A 16,525-nucleotide genomic window follows, 5' to 3' on the forward strand; every position below is an offset into this window, starting at 1 on the left:
GGTGCATCGGCGCGAGCATGCGGACGGCAATGTACCACCGTGCCCGCAGCCTTCTGCACTGCGCCCGCGATCGCCGCCACGCGCCCCAAGCTGCTGTCCCCATAGGCCCCCCAGTTGCCCCCATGACAAGTCCCGCCTCTGTCCACGCCCGCAGGCGCAGCGCACGCTTGAACGCCCTACACAACCGTGGTGCCCTTTTGGAAATGAATGAACAGGGCCCCACCATGAGTTGGGTTGGGCTTGTCCAATGGGTGGATAAATGTGTAGTCCCGGTCAGGCCCCATTCGGGTCCCCGCCGTGCTTGGCTTCGCCTGGCTTCCCGCCCAACACCCCGCAAGTCTTTCCGCCGTGTGCACCCCTCTGCATGCACCAACCCCTGTCTAGCCGCTTTCCGGGGTACCACGTCACCCTGCTGCCACCGCTTCTCCAACATCCGATCTACCTCGAACTACTCTGTAACACAAGCGAATCCCGCATCCCCGCGCCCCAAAAAGGATAACAAAGACGCACACCTCCCTCTCACATCGCGTTGCTCTCCTTCGACTGCGGTACTCCGTGTCTTGTACGTCCGCACCAAGCCCTGCCATGGTTTGCATCAATCTGAAACGCCCTTGACGCCGCCCGGACAGCACGGCACGAGGCCAAGGCGCTCCCAAACATCTGGTACCTGGCAGCGGGTGCTCCTGTGCACGCCTGCGTCAGGGAGTGAGTAGAATCACTAGAATGCCCCAATCACACAATCACATGCACACCATTGAGCGCGCCATGCCGATCCAGTGACCCACGTACGCCATGTGCAATGTCAAAGCCATGTGGCATGCGCAGCAGCATGCGTGACTTGCTATGTAGCGATCACTCACATCCGCCCATTTCTTCTCTGTTTGTCTGCTTGCCTGCTACCCCAGCCCCAGCCCCCGCCCCAGCCCGCGCCACAGCGCCCCCACCGCCAGAGCCCCCACAGCCGCACGCGCCAGCACCGCACACTGCCTAGCGTGGCCGCCCCGCCAGTGCCTCAACTGGCATGCGCCGCAGCAGTACGTGATGCGCTTGCAGGGCGCGCACGTCTTGCCGCGGCCGGGCGCGACAAGCGCGACGAGCGCGCTGGGCCCATCCAGGCAGCTGCACCCGGGGTTGCCGAACAGCGCGAAGGCGCCTTCCACAGCCACAGCAGCTGCCACCGTGCCGCTGCTGCCGGTGCTGCACCCGCCATCACCACCACGCCCGCCTCTCGCAGCCGCGCCGCCGCCACCTCCGCTGGCGGCATCAGCCAGCCCAGCTAGGGGCTAGTCCAACGCCCGGCCGTGCGGCTGTACAGTGCCACGCACACGGCGGACGCCAGGACTGCATTAGCTCTTCAGAACGAATGTCCAATCCGCTCAGGCGGCAGGGCCCCGCCGCCTCCGCCGCCATGAGGTCTGCCAACACTAGGGCGGGCACTGTCGCATACCCCGGTCGGGTCGCACGCAGCAGTTATGTGGCCGGGCTATGCTGGATGCCCGCGCCGGCTGGATGAGTCTCCGACCCCGCCCAGGCATCCCTCCCACCTTCCTGCGCCCATGCATGTGTGTGCTGCCCCACAGGCTCCAGATTCATCACTACAGCTGGTTCTAGATGACCGCACGACAACCCTGAACCTAGGCTTTCCTCGTGGGGCTGAGCCCAGTCCAGGGCTACGAACCGTGGCTACGAACTGAACAAGTTGTTACTGCCGCTCCCGGTTGTGCACCATATGCAGCACACGGTGCCGGAAAGCCATTGTCAATCCTTACTAATAGGCGGAATAAGATTTGAGGACGGAGCAGCAGAAAATGACGAGCACGGGTTCCGTCAGGGCGGAAGGGGAGTTCGCCTCTGGAGGGAGGGGAGTTCGCATGGCCGCATGGGCGGGAAGTGTGCAGGCCAGGTGCAGCCTTAGTACCAGGACTTAACTCTCAACTTCACTGTCTATTTACACCTGCTTTCCATGTTATGATACCCAGCATGCACAGGACATTACAGGCCGCTGCAACTTGGCAATGAGCTCGGGCAAATACTTCCGTCTCTCGCGGGCTCAGTTGCGATCAGTTAATTTAAGCTCTGATTCAGACGGTGGTGGTGCCGATGGGAGCGAGGCAGCTGCGCAGGTGGGACTTCTGAAGAACTTCTGAAGAGCAAATTCAGCGACAGCAGAGCAAAATGGCTGGCCGAGGGTGGAGACAGTCCGATGTTGAATCTGTGAGTAGATCCATGTCCAATTGAGCTTGTCTGTGGGGCACGAGGCAGGGAAAAGTTACCAGCCTTCCTCAATCTTCTTGACGTTGACCCGCACCTTGTCACGTCCTGACCCGCCCGCAGCTCGGCGGCATCAGTGTATCCAGCTCACTTGAGCGTCAGGCTATGCGAGAGCAGCTGGACGCAGTGCGGAGCACCTTAAACACGCTTGCCGGGCCGGGTGCGGGAATCGCAGGCCCAGCGTCAGGCGTCACTGCTGCGCCCGGCACCAGCCACCCGCCCCTCGAGGTGGTCCTGACAGATATTGCGTCAAAGCTTGGAACTATTGAGGGCCTTTACGGCTCGCTGACTGAACGACTTGACAGCAGCGAGCGCCACATCAAGAATTTGCAGCACTTTTCCGCGAGCACCATTCATGAGACCGCGCGCCTGGTGAGTAGGGGTTGTTGTGCAACGTCACAGGCTCTGTTAGGATTCGGCCTTGCCATAACTGCGGCTTGCCGCCACCCGGGCCGCTTGGCAACACCCTCCGACGCTTCCGCTGTCTCCTACCTTCCTCCTGCCAGCGCACCGCGCTCGCCATCACCCCTGCCCTCGTACCCCTCCTTCCTTGGACACAGGTCGACTACGTTGGTGGGCGCGCGACGACCCCGTCCCGTGCTACCAGCATGGCGGGCGGCGCGGGGAGCATGGGCTTGGGGCCGTCGGTCAACCTGCGCGGCCGCCACATGGCCGGAGGCGTGCCCACGACGCCGACCCCCGTCACTGGCGGCGCAGCAGGGGCACGCTCCGCTTTGCATATCCTGGAGCAGGGCCCCAACCACATGGGTGCCACGCTGCAGCAGCACGCGGCGCAGATACACAAGCTGATTGCGGGGCTGGACTTTCTGGAGGCTCACATCATCCGACAGGACCAGATGGTGGAGTCCCTGCAGAAGCAGGTCACCACCGGCTCGCCCGCCGGCGTGGCGGCAGACGGCGGCCGCATCCCCAGCGAGCTCTCGGTGCGCATGCACGACATGTCGGAGCTGCTCAACAAGCTGCGCTCGCACATGTACAAGGTGGAGAAGAAGTCGGCGGGCGGCGAGCAGGCGCTGGCGGCGCTCACGGCGCGGCTGGAGGCGCTGGCGGAGCGGCTGCGCGCGGTGGAGGACCGCGGCGGCGGCGAGGGCGGCGCTGGCAGCGGCTCGGCGCATCGATCCTCGCACGAGGGCGACCTGTCTTCCACGCAGCAGGTGAGCGAGGCGAGAGGCTACCGCCGGCAGGTTGCGTCCGCACCCGTCCGCGCTGGCACATGGCCGCATGTCGCCTACAGATAAGCAGGTGATTCATGAGCTCAATTGCCCGTGTTGTTGCCCCCGGTCGCAGACCCTCCACGAGCTGGCGTCGGCCCAGGCGGAGCTGCGCGGCATGGTGCTCGACGTTGGCCGTGATGTGGCGCAGCTGCGTGACCAGGTCGAGGCGCAGCTGCAGCAGGCCGACTCGCAGCCGCAGGCCGCTGGGTAAGCCCCCGGGGAACTTGCTTGTGAGATGAGGGCGGCCGTGGCAGTATGGAGCGTGCGCGCAATCAGTTCCCCCCCTTTGACTAGCCCCAGCTGAGACTGCAACTTGACGTTTCGTTCGTATTTCCTCATGCAGCGTCTCTGCTGCGGAGGGCGCTGAGATGCGCCGGCAGCTGGCCTTCTTGATGGCCCAGGTGCCCGTGCTGGTGGCGGAGAACGGCGAGCTCAAGACGGCTGTGGCCTCGTTGCGGCGGCGCCTGCCCGACCTGGACGCCACCCGCGACCAGGTCGACAGCATGGAGCGGGAGCTGGCGGCACTGCAAAGTGCCGCCGGCGCCAGCGGGCTGCGCGGCCCCGCGGCCGACGTGGTGGCGGACGCCGCGGAGGAGGGCCTGCGCCGCGTTGCGGCGGTTGAGGAGCAGCTGGCGGGCCTGACCGGCCGCGTCGAGGGGCTGGTCAGCCGGGAGGAGCTGCAGTCGGTGGCGACGGCGGCCGCGGCGGCGGAGCAGGAGCTGGCGGCGCTGCGGGAGCGGCGTGAGACGGCGGCCGAACGCCGCGCGTCCATGCCCGGTGCCGATGCGGCGGCGCTGTCGGCGGAGGTGGCGGCGGCCGCCAAGGCGGACCTGATGGAGCACGTGGGCCGCATGCGGGAGCGCCTGGAGGTGTCGGCGGCGGCGGCTGAGGCGGCGGCGCTGCGTAGCAAGGAGATGGCGGAGGAGGCCGCGGCCCAGTGCACCGAGGCGGTGGAGGCGGCGGCGGCGCGCCTGGCGGAGGTGGAGGCGTCCGCGGCCGACATGGCTGCCAACGCGGAGGAGGCTGTGCGGAAGGCTGGCACCGCCGCGGCGGCCAGCGCAGCTGCGGCGCTTCAGGAGAGCGTGCTTGCCATGGTTGCCGGCGTGGAGCAGGAGCAGGGCGCGCTCAAGCAGCAGGTGCGACTAAACAGGCCCGGCCCCGCGTGTAGCGTCAGTTGTGTTGGCTTGCTTTGCCCTGGGTTACAGCGCGGGCTGACATGCGTTGGTGTGTATGTGCTCGCAGCTCGCCAACCTTGCGGCTCAGGTGTCTGAGGAGCAGGCTGCCATCTCGGCTGGGCTGAGTCAGGTGCAGGAGCAGGTGGCGGCGGCGACCTCGGCCGCCATGGACGCCGCCACGTGCGCGCAGCTGGTGCAGCAGGCCCAGGCGGAGCAGGGCTCGCGGGCCGACCCGACTGAGGCGCTGCAGGAGGTGCAGGACCAGCTGCGTGAGCAGGTGAGATTGCCAGGGCAGGGCTGTGGCAGCCGTGGGCGTCCAGAACGAAGTGCATGCGCGTGGGGCTATTTGCGCTTGGAGGGCTTGGCATGCACAGCTACCCTAGCGGGTGGGTCGAGGACTCGAGGCGGCTGTGGCTGTGGCTGTGTGGGGGAGTCCCGGCAGCTGCCCGCTGGCGGTGCACACGAACTGCATCCCCCCTACCTGGCTACGCCTTCTCTTCACATAGTCATGAATGTTACCCCCCACTTCCTTAGCTAATCATGAATGCAACCCCCCGGTCAGGTCGGCGCGGTGATGGAGGGCCTGAAGGGCCGCGTGGAGGCGGCGCTGCAGCAGGTGGACGAGCAGCTGGCGGCCGCCGCCGCCGCCAGCGAGGCGGCGCTGCAGGAGCTGCGCGGCGCGGCGGCGGACGCGGCGGAGCGCGGCGACCTGGCGCTGGCCTCGGTGGAGGGGCTGCGCGCGGAGCTGATCCTGCTGACGGGGCAGGCGGACGTGACGTCCACGCGGCTGGAGGCGCTGGAGGCGGCGGTGGGCGTGGACCCGCGCTCCAGCGTGGCGGCCAGCCCGCTGGGCGGCGAGCAGGCGGCAGGCAGGCGGGTGTCCGCCAGCGACCTGGAGGAGGCGGCGGCGGCGGAGGTGGAGGCGGAGGCGCTGGCCGCGGCCGAGGAGGCGGCCGATGCCGGAGGGGAGGAGGAGGAGGCGGAGGAGGATGGCGCCGAGGGCGAGGATGGCGCTGCGGCGGGCGGCCGGTCTGCGGCCCGGGCTGCGCCGCGTGTGGCGGCACAGGGCGGCGGTGGCGGCGGCGGTGGCGGCGGGCTGTTGGACCTGGTGGCGCAGCTGCGCGCCCGTGTGGGCGGCCTGGAGGGCGCGGTGGAGGCGGCGGCAGCGGACATGGACGGTGTCCGCGGCCAGCTGGTGGCGTCCAAGCAGGACGCGGAGGACGCCATCCAGCAGGTGGGTGCGTTGGCAGTGGCGGTGGCGCTGGCGATGGCGATGGGGAGGATGTGGGGAGTGCAGCGGGCTTCGGTCCAGCCTGAGGCGCGCTCATATCCGCGTTTTGCGTTGAAAGCGACCTGCTAAGCTGAAAGCCGGTTCTCCTGTGTGGGTGCCTGCAGGCCACGTCGCGGCTGGCGTCGGAGGTGGCGGGGCTGACGCAGGCGGTGGGCGCCATGGACGAGCGGGTGGCCAGCGCCGCCAGCACCTTTGACTCCATGGCCGCCGCCTCGGGTGTGCTGCAGCGCCGCGCGGAGCAGCAGGCCGCCAGCACCGCCGCGCTGGAGGCGCAGCTGCAGCAGCTCAAGGTGCGGGGGGGAGGGGGTTTAAGAGGTGCTGTTAAGCAGTGTAGTGGCGGAAGGGGTGGGCGGGACGGCAGGGACTTGCGAGGGGGGTCTGGCGCGCCGGGTGGAATCTGCGTGTGCGTTTGTTTGCCGATGTGCGGCTCCTGGCGCCTTTGGTGGTGTGCTGACGCACGTATTGCTGCCGCGCACGTGCGTGCAGGTCAAGCTGGAGGAGGAGGTGGTGGACCGGGTGCAGGAGACCTCGCAGGCGCTGGCCTCGCTCACGGTAGGCAGGGGTTGGGCGGGTGTGCACGGCCTGTGCAGCCGCGGCTGACCCATTTCCCGTGGTCCTCAAGGAGCTAGCGGACCCCTACCTCACGCCATTTTGCTGTGTGCCGCACGTCGCTGCAGTCCCGCATCTCGCGCGACTACGTGAACCGCGAGCAGCTGGGCGCAATCTTCCAGGCGCGCGCCGACATGAAGCGCGCCGTGGACGAGCTGGCGTCGGTGTTCGACACCGGCCGCCTCGTGCGCGAGGTGGGAACAGCGGGGGGGGGGGGTAGGCGGGTGGCAGCTCTTGCAGCAAGGCGCGGATGTGGTGGTGTTGCACGTTTGGCAGTGGAGAAGCAAGTCCACCCTGGCTGAAAGTACCGGCACGCTGTTGCCTTGCAGGCCTCCTCGGACGACGTGGCGGTGCAGGCGCCGTCCCGCAGCGGCTCCGTGGCGGCGCGCAACGGCAACGGCGAGGAGGGCGCGGTGCTGTCGCCGCGGCTGGTGCAGGCGCTGGAGGACCTGGCGGGCAAGCAGGCCGAGCTGGAGCAGCAGGTGCGGGCGGCACCTGGGCCCTGGCTCCTTGCAGGCAGCTTGGGCGAAGGTGTTCGTAAGCACTAGCTTGTACTGCTAGTCTTGCTCAGGCTGATCGGCGTCGGTTTGCTGAACGTCCTCCTCACAGGTCAAGCTGGCCCTGTATCGATCCGAGAGCATGGTGCGTCACGAGCAGCTCAACTCCATCCAGCAGGCCATGGTGACGCTGGAGATGCAGTTCCGCCGCATGGGCGCCGCGCCGCCCGCCTCGCCGCAGCACCCCGCCGCCCTGCCGCCGCTGCCGCCCGCCAGCACCGCAGCCGTCGCGGCCGCCGCCGCCGCTGCGGAGGCGGCGCAGCAGGAGCTGGCGGAGCTGCGCGCTCGCGTCGCGGCGCTGGAGGCCGCCGTGCCCTCAGCCGCCACCAGCGGCGCCGCGGCCTCGCCCGCGACCGCGGCCTCGCACGGACTGGGCCAGGGCCACGGCGCCGCGGGCCACCATCGCCGCACCGCGTCGCGCGACAGCGCCTTCGTGCACCTGTGCCTCTCGCCGGCAGACCCCGCTGCGGTGGCGGCCGGCGGCGAGAGCCCGCTGCGCGTGCGGCTGCTGGTGGAGGCTGTGTCCACGCAGGACGGCGCCGGCACCGACGCGGACATGAGCGTGGCGGAGCCGTCGCTGTCTCAGCTGCTGGTGGCGGAGGAGGCCGAGGAGGCGGAGGCGGGCGCGGGCGGCGAGGCGGAGGGCACCAGCCTGCAGGCGGCGCTGGCGGTGGCGGAGGAGGTGCGGCAGCTGCGTGGCGTGCTGGGCGACCTGACGGAGCTGTGTGCGGGGCTGCAGGACCAGGTCACGCATGCCGCCGAGTCACGCAAGGTGGGTTGCTGCCGCGAGGCGCCACGCGCCACGGATGGGCGGGTGCAATCCAGGGTTCGAATGCGCTTGCACGGCTGCTGAACGGCAATGTTTACGGCTAGCTAGTCTCTGCACTTACTCCTTTGGTGCCCGTGTGACGGCGCTGTTTCCTTGCATGCGCCCAGGTGCTGGAGGAGACCGTGTCGGAGCTGCAGGAGCGGCTGGACTCGCAGGTGGCCGCCACCGCCTCCAGCCTGGCGCTGATGGCCACCATGGCCACCGACCAGCACGACCAGCACAAGCAGCGCAGCGCGGCACGCCTGGAGACGGCGGCGCGCCTGGAGGCGGCGGCGGCGGCGGGCCGCAGCAGCCGCAGCCTAGGCCTGGGGCTGGCCGTGGGCGGCTCGGAGGAGGGTGACGATGACGGCGGCGAGGGGCTGGACACGCTGTCCACGTTGGCCCGGACCGTCAACATGCTGGCGGCGCGGCTGCAGGCGGCGGAGGACCAGCTGGAGGCGGCCTTCGTGGTGCGCACGCCGCGCAGCCCCACCTCCCGCGCCGCCGTGGCGGCCGCCGCCGCTGCAGCCGCCGCGTCAGCTGCTGCTGCTGCTGCGGCGGCGGCGGAGGTGTCGGGTGAGGAGGCTGACGTGGAGGCTGACGTGGAGGCTGCCGGTGCTGCGGAGGCCGGCGCTGAGGCAGCGGCAGGCTCGGGCTCCGGCGCGGCTGGGGCCGCCACGTCTGCTGAGGACGACGGCGAGGAGGAGGACGAGGAGGGCCGCGTGCTGGGCCTGGGCTTGATGGTGCCGGTGGTGCCGCGCGAGATGGAGCGGCAGCTGGGGGCGCTGCAGGGCGCGGTGCAGGAGCTGGCCGCGGTGGTGGGCCGCCTGGGCGGGCGCGTGGAGTCGCTGGAGGAGGCGGGCGCGCTGGAGGACGTGCGGGCGGCGGCGGCGGAGGTGGTGCTGGAGGCCATTCCGGGCGCCATCGCGCAGCAGCTGGAGTCAGTGCTGGGTCGGCAGGCGGAGCAGGCAGCGGACGCCGCGCGGCGGGCGGAGGCGGAGGCGGATGCCGCGCGGGCCGCGGCCGCGGAGGCGGCGGCGGCGCGAGAGACGGTGGAGGAGGTGGCGGTGGTGGTGCGCGGCGCGGTGGCGGTGGCCGAGGCTGCGCGCGAGGCGGCGGCGGCGCGCGAGGAGGCGGCGGCTGTTGCCCTTGACGCGGTGGAGTCTGCTGTGCGTGAGGCGGCTGTGGAGGCGGAGGCGGCACGCAACTCCGTGGTTGACGCCGAGGCCGCGCGCCAGGCTGCGCAGGAGGCGCAGGCCGCGGCGGAGGCGGCGGCAGCAGTCGTTGCCGCCGCACAGCCTGCCGCGCCTGCCAGCGCCGGCGCGGACCCCGCCCTGGCGGAGTCACTCCAGGCCGCGTGCGTGGCGGCGGCTGTGTCTGCTGCCCGCGAGGCGGCGGTGGAGGCGGCGGTGCTGGCGGCGCGTGACGCGGCCGCAGTGGCGACGCAACGGGCGGTGGGCGCGGCTCAGGAGGCCGCGACAGAGGCGATTGCGGCGGCGGCGGTGCGCGCCTCGTCGCCGCGCGGGCGCCCCGACGACGCGGGCGTGGCCGCCGGCCTGGCGGCTGTGACGGCTGAGGTGAAGGAGGTGCAGTCGGGCTTGAGCTCGGTCACTGCCCGCCTCAATGATGTGGACTCGCTGCGAGACCAGGTGCGGGTTCCGCTACGTTGGGCGCCAAACTGCCTACGACTGCGTTGTTTCTGACATGCCCTGACACACGCACGCCCGTCTTCCTCACCCCTGCAGCTGGAGGCCCTGGCGGAGCAGGTGCGCTATGCCGCCGCCGTCGCCTCGGCCGCCGACGCCAACGCAGCGGCAGCAGCGGCCGACCCCTCGCAGCCCGCCCCGCAGTCCCAAGCGCCCGACACACCACCCTTCAACTCGGACGGCGGCAGCGCCGCCGCCGCCACCGTGGCCGGCATGTTCTCGCCCTCCGCCACCGCCGTCATCATCCCGCCCTCCCGCACCCCGCGCATGTCGGGCGCCGGCGCCTCGCCGATGGGCGGCCGCGCCGCCGGCACCGCCGCCGCCACTGCCAGCCAGCAGGCGGCCTTCCTGGCGCGGCTAGTGGAGGTGGTGAAGCGGCAGAGCGGACGGCTGCACGCGCAGTACAGCGACGCCGAGGAGACGGGCACGGCGCTGGCGGCGGTGGACAGCCGGCTGGACGAGGCGCAGGCGGCGCTGGCGGCGGCGGACGTGCGCGACGTCAACTCGCCCGCCTTTGCGGAGACGCTGGTCACCGTGCTGGAGCAGGGTAAGCAGGGCGGGGCTGCGGGGGCTCAAGCCTGCGATACGGTGTGATGCAGTGTGTAGGGCGGTGGGGCTGCATCGTGAGCGAGAGCCAGGACGCAAGCTGAGCACGCCCCCAGTCCCTTGTCGGCTGCTTGCGCTTTCCTTGATGTGCCTACCGTGTTGCTCCCCCGGACCCGCGCCCCACTGCGTTTGCGCTTGTTGCAGTGGCGGCGCTGCGCTTCATCGGCAGCCAGACGCACCCGGCTGTGCAGCAGATGGTGCTGCACCATGAGAACCGCCTGGATGAGGTGCGTGCGCGGGTGTTGGGTTCGTGTGTGTGTATTGTGTGTGTTGTGTGAGTGTGTATAAAACCAACAAAACGAAGTGTGTGTATGTGCGTGTGACAAGGGGTGATGGGCAGTGCCGGGGGCTCCTGTGTCCCGTAGCATGGCAATTGATATCAGGCAGCGAACTGCCAAGATGGCCGCGGCTGCTTTGCTGCTGTCGCCTTCCTCAACGCTGCCGCGCCTGCTCCACTGTCTCACAGATCGCGGAGCAGCTCAAGGCCCTGGCGACCGGCCTGCCTGCGTCCAACGGGGCCGGCGCCGCCGCGGCGGACGGCGGCGCCCGGCCGGCAGCCGACACGGGCGCCGCCACCGCCGCGCTGGCGGAGGAGGTGGTGGGCGTGGTGCGGCGGCTGGGCCGGCTGGAGTCGGAGCTGGGCACGGTGGCGGGCCACACCGCCGCGCTGGACAAGGCGCTGGGCTCCGTCCTGGAGGCGGTGCGCGGCCTGGGCGCGGCGCCCGCCCCCGCCCCTGCCGGCGAGGAGGCGCAGGCGGAGGCAGACCAGGCCGCCGGCAACGCCAACGCCAACGTTGCTGTTGCTGGTTTCTCCTCCTCCGCCTCGTCTGTGGAGGTGGCGGCCCTGGGCGCCAAGGTGCAGCTGCTGGAGGAGGTGCTGGAGAGCCGGCTGGGCGGGCTGCGGGAGGAGGTGCGCGCCGCCATTGACACCGCCACCGGCGTGGCGGCGGGTGGCGGCGGCGGCGGCGGCGGCGGTGGTCTGGGCATGAGCCTGGCCTCCGCGTCCGACCTGGCGGCGCTGGACGGGCGCGTGGCGGCACTGCACACCGCCGCCAGCAACATGCGCAACCGGCTGCTGGCGGTGCAGGAGTACGTGGACAGCACGCAGGTGGGCAGAGGAGAGCAGGCGGGGAGCGCGTGGGGAGTGGGTGTTGGGACGGGCGAGAGAAAGGGGGTCGCGGTTGCAGTTGATGGGAACGCGCGCGGCAGGGCTTGGCAAGGGTGTGGGAGCGCCGTGTCAGCGCCGTCGTGTACTGACGCGCGCACCCGCCGCGCATGGGGCTCGCCGCCGGCCGCATGACCGCAGGGCATGATCAAGGACATGCACGTGGCGGTGGGCTCGCTGCACCGGCGCATCGACGGCCTGGAGGCGGCGGCGGCGGAGCAGGTCGGCGGCGGCTGGGGCGGCGGCGGCGCGGCGGACGGCTCGGGCCCCGCCAGCGGCCGCGCGAGTGTGTCGGGCGAGCCGTCCAGCCTCAAGGAGGTCCAGGTGGGTAAACACACACACACACACAGCACACACGGGTTGCCAGCCTCGGCATTGCAAGCGTGCTGCCGCGTTTGTACGCGGTCCTCGTGCGCCCGCCCACCCTGTTACCCAAGGCACTCACACCGCGCGGCAAGCGTTCTGCTATGGTGTATGTTGCGAGAGGTTTGGTGTGTGTGTGTGGGTGTGCCCACCCCCCGCCCGCTACTGTTTCCTTATGGGATTGGTTAACAGGTACCTCCCTCCCTCCCCCCCCCCCCCACACACACCGCCTGTGCCTGTGCCTTGCAGTCGGAGCTGCTGCGGCTGGAGCACCGGCTGCTGGCGGCGGAGGGCAGTGCGCTGGAGAGCGCCCACGGCCTGGCGTCGCTCAAGGCCCTGGCGCCGCGCCTGGCGGAGGCGGAGGCGCGGCTGGCGGACGCAAGCGGCAAGCTGGCGGCGGCGCTGGGCGGCTCGGGCAGTGCTAGCAGCGGCATCCCGGCACCGCCCAGCGGCGTGACGCTGCCGTCGGTGGCGGCGGGGCTGCGGGCGCTGGAGCGGCGCGTGGCGTGCCGGCTCGAGGCGGGCGTGGTGGCGCTGGAGGGGCTGACGGGGGCATTGGGTGCGGCCAGCCGCATTGAGCGCGAGTCCACAGCCAACCCGTTCAAGGGTGAGGCCCGGGGTTGGATTTGCATAGTTCTTCCTTTGCAAATAAAGATATAGCTGTCTCACTCACGTTGTGTCCTGCATCGGCCGCTCAGTCTCGTTAAGCTCGCCCCTTCCCTCGGTTGTCTCTCACTTGTTCCCACCCACCCTGCTGCCCCTGCAGCCATCTCTGCCGCTGTGAACAACCCGGTGGTGGCGGCGCTGGAGAAGAAGGTGGAGGCGGTGCGGGCGGAGCTGGCGGCGGCGGCGGGGCTGCTGCTGGACGACCTGCGGCGCGACGCGCGGGAGCGGCCGCCCAGCCTGGACCTCAGCGCGCACGGCGGGGCGGGGGGCGGCCTGACGTTCCGGCCGTGAGGCTGCAGGGCCGTTTGGAAGGCGGCCAGTGGGTGCGAAACCGTCGTTACCGGGAAACTGTGACCGTTGAGGGATCGCTATGAGCGGGTTTTGTTTGCTAGCAGTAGTGCTGCAGAAGCAATCAGTGGTGGCTGCAGTAAGTGGGCCGGTCTTGTGCGAGCTGGGCAGGCCGCGCCCCTCGTGACCTTTCGACTGCAGGTAATCGTACGGGATACCCCCTTGTGATGGGAAGGTGTGAGCAACAGGAGATTGTGTGGGTCACTCGTCGTGTCGGACTGCATGCGTAGGCCGTAGGGGTATGTGTGGTGCGTGTCGGTATACGGTATGGGTAATTGTCGAACGGACCAAACTACGTGAGCAAACCTTTCGGAATGTGTAAACTGCAAAAGCTGCAAAAGCTGCAGCCACAACCTTGTGATAGCCTCACACATTCACACTTGACGGTGCAGGAGCAGGCACCTGCTTTTCTCAGCGTATTGAGCTGGCCTAAAATTGTAACATTGGCGCGGATCGCCCTTTGCATTGCCTGGTGTAGCGGGCGGGCACATAGATAGCGAGCGTTGGCGGATTTACATCGGGGCAGCCATCTGGGCACGTCGGCACGCCTATCTCCAAGCTAGGAAGTTGTACGCTTGATGATCGGCACTGCTTCAATCTTACATACCGTACTCGCAAATAATAATTCCGAGCTGTGATACACCATGGCTCAGGCCATGAAGGCTGTGTTCTCTGCGTCGTTGGTGAGCTCATCAAGTATTCTGAGCGCAGCTGATAATATCTCTATCGCCGAGAACACTCCGGGCGTACTTGTGCGCCCCCGTGACTGCGCTGGCGTCACCCGAATCATGGTGGAAGGTAAGCTCTTCACCCCTGCTGGGCTCTTCCCGGCTCTGCGGACCGATCCTTCACGTCATACCACTATACCTGCTCTCAACATGCAGAGTCGGTGAAGGGAAAGGCCTGCATGATTTGCCTGGAGGTCATGCCGGAGTCAGACCGCTGGGCTGTGAAGCATGTCAGCACAGATGATGCCCACTTCGGCGTGCACCGCGACTGCGCCAGGTCGCTTGGCGGACGCTGTCCCGCCTGCAGGGAGCCAACCTCGGAGCTGATCGACATGTGCGAGGTTACGCGTGTGTATGTGGTCTCAGACGACGCGGACTGACGCGGACTGGCGCCTTAGCTAGGCGCAGCAGCTATTGCTAGGGGCTCCCGTGTGGGACTCCTCAGTACCGTGGGCTGCTTTGATGCTATTATGATGTTATTGTATATAAGGCCAGGCACTCAGGCAGGATGGGGCAGGAAAGCGCAGAGGCGCGTGCGTGCCAGATGTCGGCATATGGTAGTCACCAAAGGGGGTTCCAGGCATGACTGGTTAACAGAGGGTTGTGTTCGAAACGGCACAGCGCGGCACGGAGTTAATGCCGACTGCCACCGGTGGTGAGGATGTACTGCAGATGCACGCATATGCGCTCCTCCCTTCTCACCTTCCCCTCTCGGCCCCCTCCTGGCCTCCTCTCCTCCCCCGCCTCCCCCCTCCAGGTGTTTGGGTACGTGTATGAGGTGGAGACGGGCCGCATCCGCGAGGTCAAGTAGGAGCACGGGTTTTGTGCCCGAGCCCACTGAGATAAGAAGGCCACTGAAATAAGAGGGGAACGCGGTAGGCGCAGGCGGGGTGCCTTGAGAGTGGGGGGGAGAGGCTGCGGTTGTGAGGCGATCCGGATGAGTGATGACCGATGAGTGTTGAGTGATTGGGGGAGAGAGGCAGAGCGCACTGGGAGGCCCCAGAGAGAGGAGCGGCGGACGGCGGCGGACACGACTGGGGCGCATGCAGAGGGTGCTGTCAGCGCATGGGCAGCAGCAGCAGCAGCAGCGGCGGCGGCAGCAGGAGGACGGGCGTCTGGCTAGGCTGGTCGTGGAGGCGTGAGGGTGGTGCTGGCGGGAGGCATTCCGCACTGGTTGGTTGCATTATCATCGAAATGCGGGCAGCCGGAGGTGGTGTGGGCCGGGTGCAGCAACTCGCACAGATTGCGTTGTGCACCGGAAGCGGAGTGTGTGTAACGAATGGTGAGCGCCTCGAGCCCTCGAGTGCTAATGCGGCCACATCACGTCTTTCTTTGTCCCATTGAGTCGGCTGCAGCGGTTGAAGGGGCTTGGCGCACGAAGCTTGCTAGGGGCACACACAATCAGTCAAAACACACATGTGAAGGTCCTGGCTTCTTCTACAGCCCCACAATCCGCCCCTCCATCGCCACCAGCACCACCGTACTCGGCTGCTGGGTTGCCTGTCCGCACCCCGCACATCTCATCACCCGGAGTAGCGGTCTTGAATAATAGCGGCGCTGGAGACCTCAAGTGTGCTTCCACACAAGCCGAGAAGCCTTCCCGCACGTACCCCAAGCATTCGCATCAATTCCACCCACTGCTCCGCCGCCGCCGCCGCCGCCGCCGCCGCCGCCGCCGCCGCCGCTGCCGCTGCCGCCACCCGCAATCTCCTGCTGCCGACCAAACCCTAAACCCCAAACCCCCTGTGCCACATATAGCGCCATGCAGTAGTCACCCGCAGTAGTACAGCAGTAGCAACCCGGTACAGCAGTAGCAACCCGGTACAGCAGCACTGCAGCAGTAGCCTGCCCGGTAGCAGTCGCAACCCGGTACAGCTTCCGCGCACACTCGTGCACTCGTGCATCCCACCACCATGACCACTACCACCACTACAGCACACAGCAGCTCGGCCCCTCCGCCAGCCCCTCCCCCGATCCCTTCCAGTCTTCACCCCGCAAGCCTATGCTGCTGGCACCCAGGGGCCACGCCTACCTTGCAGCTACGCCATCCCCTCATCCCCCCCCCACACAGACCCACTTCACATCGAACCCCCCTGTCTACCCTGGTACCCCCCTCCTTCACCTCCACCTCCATGCCCCTCTCCACCGTCACCTCCACCTCCGCCTCCACATCTCCACTTCCACATCTTCATTTCCACATCTCCATTTCCACATCTCCATTTCCACATCTCCGCCTCCACAACTCCATTTCCACACCTCCACTTCCACACCTCCATCCTGCCAGCGACCTCTTCACACCTACTTGGCTCCCTTCCGCGCCTTGAGCCTCACCACCTCGTCCACGTAGGTCAGCCCGTTGCCCGTGTAGGCGTTGGGGGGGCGGATGGAGCGGACCTGCAGTGCAGGGGCGGCAGGGGGGGGGCAGGGGAGGGTGAGAGGGTTGCAGGGGCGGGAGGAGAGGGGGGGAGGGGCGGGGGCGCGAGGAGGAAGGCAGGCCTGGCTGTGTTCCAGGTGAGTCTCTTGGGGTTCGCGTTATCACAACGCATCGCAGCCTTCGCTTGGTAGTCTGCGGCCAGCCTACGCCAGCCCAGCCTCTGACAGCCGTGTACACCAGCTGAGAGTCACAAGCTTTAGGACGCCGGAGTGGCGCAGCTTGGCGCGCGATTATCTCGTCAAAGGTAACGTAGCAGTTGCGGTCGCTGCTCATGCTCACGCTTTTCTTTTTTGCTTGTGCTAGCTCACTGGCCTCGGCTCTACAACGTCATGTTCTCTTGTGCGTGTTGCGTTCTTTCAAGCACGTCAATATCAGGCGTGGGTGATGGGGGCTTGCAAGTAGGTGGGGCGGGGCTTGGGTCGGGTGATAGGCTCAGCAGACACGGCCATCTGTCACCGCAGGCAGGTGCACGCAGTTGACCTCCCGAGACCTCCTCTCCTCTTTGGGTTGGTCTGGTTAAGCTTGGGCTGGTACTTACAACCCTCCCCTCCCCTCCCCTCCCC

The 16,525-nt window shown here is 68.2% G+C and overlaps 3 protein-coding genes across 3 annotated transcripts; 2 read left to right on the forward strand and 1 right to left on the reverse strand.

Moving 5' to 3' along the window:
* Window positions 1–17: 17 nt before the first annotated feature.
* CHLRE_05g242857v5 (uncharacterized protein) lies at window positions 18–1,763 on the reverse strand. The gene is made up of 2 exons (XM_043062435.1): window positions 1,545–1,763; window positions 18–1,119 (listed from the first exon to the last, which is right to left on the reverse strand). Exons 1-2 carry the CDS (start codon window positions 1,556–1,558, stop codon window positions 897–899), a joined length of 237 nt encoding a protein of 78 aa, XP_042924711.1. The 5' UTR covers window positions 1,559–1,763; the 3' UTR covers window positions 18–896.
* A 210-nt stretch (window positions 1,764–1,973) lies between these two features.
* On the forward strand, window positions 1,974–13,253 carry CHLRE_05g242858v5 (uncharacterized protein). Its single transcript, XM_043062436.1, has 19 exons — window positions 1,974–2,214; window positions 2,335–2,643; window positions 2,832–3,446; window positions 3,580–3,713; window positions 3,850–4,642; window positions 4,749–4,958; window positions 5,244–5,915; window positions 6,077–6,262; window positions 6,459–6,524; window positions 6,650–6,775; window positions 6,911–7,063; window positions 7,191–7,910; window positions 8,075–9,595; window positions 9,692–10,199; window positions 10,403–10,485; window positions 10,725–11,366; window positions 11,565–11,747; window positions 12,036–12,393; window positions 12,553–13,253. The coding sequence occupies exons 2-19, from the start codon at window positions 2,377–2,379 to the stop codon at window positions 12,741–12,743; spliced, it is 7,428 nt and encodes a 2,475-aa protein (XP_042924712.1). The 5' UTR covers window positions 1,974–2,214; window positions 2,335–2,376; the 3' UTR covers window positions 12,744–13,253.
* Window positions 13,254–13,383: 130 nt separating this feature from the next.
* CHLRE_05g242859v5 (uncharacterized protein) lies at window positions 13,384–14,818 on the forward strand. Its single transcript, XM_043062437.1, has 3 exons — window positions 13,384–13,598; window positions 13,685–14,183; window positions 14,286–14,818. Exons 1-2 carry the CDS (start codon window positions 13,589–13,591, stop codon window positions 13,906–13,908), a joined length of 234 nt encoding a protein of 77 aa, XP_042924713.1. The 5' UTR covers window positions 13,384–13,588; the 3' UTR covers window positions 13,909–14,183; window positions 14,286–14,818.
* Window positions 14,819–16,525: the final 1,707 nt, after the last annotated feature.

This window comes from Chlamydomonas reinhardtii, chromosome 5 (assembly GCF_000002595.2).
Source record: "Chlamydomonas reinhardtii strain CC-503 cw92 mt+ chromosome 5, whole genome shotgun sequence".
In the NCBI taxonomy this organism is placed as follows: domain Eukaryota; kingdom Viridiplantae; phylum Chlorophyta; class Chlorophyceae; order Chlamydomonadales; family Chlamydomonadaceae; genus Chlamydomonas; species Chlamydomonas reinhardtii.